At 43.7% G+C, this 3,294-nt stretch overlaps 1 protein-coding gene across 1 annotated transcript in view; it reads right to left on the reverse strand.

Annotated features, from left to right (window-relative positions):
• Nucleotides 1-503: 503 nt before the first annotated feature.
• The window catches only part of Ndufaf1 (NADH:ubiquinone oxidoreductase complex assembly factor 1), an 8,269-nt gene continuing 5,478 nt past the window's right edge, over nucleotides 504-3,294 (reverse strand). Inside the window, exons 3-5 of the mRNA XM_029468364.1 lie at nucleotides 3,200-3,287; nucleotides 1,424-1,498; nucleotides 504-857 (exon numbers count right to left, since the gene is read on the reverse strand). Of these exons, the coding sequence (XP_029324224.1) occupies nucleotides 708-857; nucleotides 1,424-1,498; nucleotides 3,200-3,287 (313 nt within the window). The 3' untranslated portion in view covers nucleotides 504-707. The remainder of the gene's footprint in view (nucleotides 858-1,423; nucleotides 1,499-3,199; nucleotides 3,288-3,294) is intronic.

Genomic DNA, 3,294 nt, shown 5'->3' on the forward strand with positions numbered 1-3,294 from the left:
AATGAATGGGGCTCTTTAGCAACCATAGCCTATCTCTCCTACCAGCAACAGTTATGTGAGCCCCTGAAAGTTAGAATTACTAATCTCATGTCTTTGGAAGGCAAGCAATTTCCAAATGACTTTAATCTTCACATTGTTTAGCAGACTCCTTTCCTCAAAGGTCAATTAGGAAACCAAAGGACAGCGTGGTAGAAGACCAACCAGAGTTGTACCAGAGCCTTATTTGAAAACTGTCTCCTTACATAGGACAATCTCCTATAGGAATTTTCCCAGCAAATGTATTCCTTACATTGTGCCTGTATTAGCTAAAGCCCTGGTTTCATGCTGAGTCCCAAGAACCTGCTCTCTTAGCAACAACATTTAATGTTAAGGAAAAAAAAAATAACAACACATTAAACAAAGGCTCACTCGGAGACAGGAGCCTAGCTCATGTCTGCCTCACATACATGAGGCTCTGCATTCAATTTCAGTTTCCAGCACAGCAGAAAAAGGCTGAGGCGAGGTGGTAGGCAGAAAGGCTTTATTTTTGTTTTCAGTACACTTCCTTTGATTTTATCTTTACATAAGCACTCAGAAGAACTTCCAGGAGACACCACTGAGAGGCCATGCTGGACTTACCGTCTTAAGTAAGTACTACGAGAGGGGTCGGGTAGACAGAAAGGCTCTGTCTGCTTTGTGACCACTACTCTACTGACGTCCCCAGTTCTCTATCTGAAGAGTCTTGGGTTAAGAGCAGGAGAATTCTCATAAGCAAATTCTTCTGTATGGGCTGGATCAGTAAACACACCAATGAAATCTATTTCCAGGAAGAATGGTCCATCCACCTTATCAGACAGAGTGAATCCTATAGAAGAGATCTAAATATAAGAGAGATGGATTAGAATCTCATGTACTGATGCAGGGATGTCCTTCCTAAATCACTATGGGGTCTTCCCACCGCCAGCCCTCAGCGTGGTACACTTTTCGTTTGCCATACTAAACTATAAGAAGTACAGATACAAGACTGCTTTTTATTTCCTTTCTTCTAGAGAGGCCCCTGAGCTTTTGGTATAAGCCACAGCTGACCTTCAGCTGCTGATCCTCCTCCTTCACCCCTCAAGTGCTGGGACTTACAGGGGTGTCCCAGCAAAACTGAGTGGCTGCTTCTCCCCACCCCCTTTCCAGCAGCCCACTTAAGACAGTAATAGAGCAGGGCCTCTCCATGGCGTCTCCTAGAAGTTCTGAGCTCTTACAGAAAGCTAAAATAAACTGAAGCATACTCTAAACAAAATCACACTAACATCCCCCAGGAAGGAGGTCCTAACAGAGGAGCCTGGGCAGGAATTTTAATCCGTCACCTGCCATCCTTACAAAACAGGCTGAGCTGGAGCTCACAACAACTGCAGTTCACTAAGGAAGGCCTCATTATGAGTGGTGACATCACCTTGTCCAATACGAGTGGGCCTTGGACATCTCGTACCCTTCCTTGATTTGAAAAGAAAAATTTGGAGAAAGGAATCTGGAAAAAAAGAGAGCAGTTATTGCAGAGCTGGAACATGAACACGAGTCATTCGTTGGAACCATGATGATAAAAGAATATTTTGTTTCTATATCTAAATATTTTACATATGCTAAAAGCTATCATCCCATCTACTCAGGAGACTAAGGCAGAAGGATTATCTAAATTCACTAGTTCAAGACTAGCATGAAGTTGGGCACCCCTTTAATCCCAGCACTCGGGAAGCAGAGGCAGGCGGATTTCTGAGTTCAAGGCCAGCCTGGTCTACAGAGTGAGTTCCAGGACAGCCAGGGGTACACAGAGAAACCCTGTCTCGAAAAACAAAAAACAAACAAAAAGACTAGCATGAGTAACATAACAAGACCACATTTCAGTAAGTAGGTAAGTTAGGAAGTAGAAAAATTCATGTATGGGAAATGGCTAGCTCTTTGGATTAAAACTGCAATTTTCTGAAATGTTTTGTTTTTACAGTGCTGTAAATTTAGAAGCACTTTACCACTTTTCCTTAGACCAAAGACAGGCCATAGGAGTGTGTGCGGGAGTGCATGCATACACACACGCACACACACGCGCACACACACACACACACACATCAGGCCTGTGAATTCCTACTACTTGAAAGTTAATAGAAGAAGACAGTTCAAGGCCTGCACAGGCAACTTAGTGATACCTTACCTGAAAATAAAAAATAAAGCTCTGGCCTGGGCTGTGTAGTGTTCTCTTGGCAAGTGAGGGCTTTAGCCTGGCTCCAACCCTTGTATGGAGTGACGGTGGGAGGATGCTGGCTACTTGTACCACAGGAAAAAGCCAAATCTGAAGACTGTTTTTTTTTCTGAGACAGGGATATAACTCAGTGGTAGAGCATCTGGCAAACATTCACACACCTTCCTCACTCACATACAAATGTATTGGCAGTGAGCTAACATACTGAGTTGGATAGTTTTATGCCAACTTGACTCAACTTACAGTCACCAGAGGGGAGGGAACAGCAACTAAGAAACTACCTCCCCGAGATCAGGCTGTAGGCAAGCCTGTGGAGCATGTCCTTAATTAGTGGTTGATGGGGCAGGGCCCAGGCCATTGTGGGTGGGGCCATCCCTGGGCTGGGGGTCCTGGGTTCTATAAGCCAGCAGGCTGAGCAAGCCATGAGACACAAGCCAGTAAGCAGCGCCCTCCATGGCTTCTGCATCAGCTCCTGCCTCCAGGTTCCTGCCCTGCTTGAGTTCCTGTCCTCAGTGCGTTTGACGATGAATGTTGTAAGGAACTGTGAGTGGAATAAAACCTTTTCCTCCCAACCTGCTTTTGGTCATGGCATTTCACCACAGCAACAGTAATCCAAACTAGGACACATATACACATAAATTATGGTTGTTAAATTAGGCTCTTTCTCTATACCCTGACTGTCTTAGAACTTGCTATATAGACCAGGCTGGCCTCAAACTCAGAGAGATCTACCTGCCTTTTTCTCCTGAGTGCTGGGATTAAAGGCATGTGTTACCATGCCTGGCTCTTTTTATTAATGAAAAAAAAAAAAAAAAAAGAAAAGGCATTTGTCTTCTAAATCTTCCACCAAGGTCCTCTTACTTCTACTCATTCTGCTTCTATTTTATGTAAGAATTACTAGTATGAAAAAGAAAACTACAATGTAACCATAATTTCAATAGATCCCATTTTCCTAACAGTGAGGAATTGAAATTTTACCTTGACTTCCTGCCAGTAGGGTCCCCCACGGGTGAACATGAAGTAACTGTACATCTGATTTTTTCTCTGGATAAACTCCGTGTCTTGCCTGATAT

Source organism: Mus caroli, chromosome 2 (genome assembly GCF_900094665.2).
Source record: "Mus caroli chromosome 2, CAROLI_EIJ_v1.1, whole genome shotgun sequence".
Classification (NCBI taxonomy): domain Eukaryota; kingdom Metazoa; phylum Chordata; class Mammalia; order Rodentia; family Muridae; genus Mus; species Mus caroli.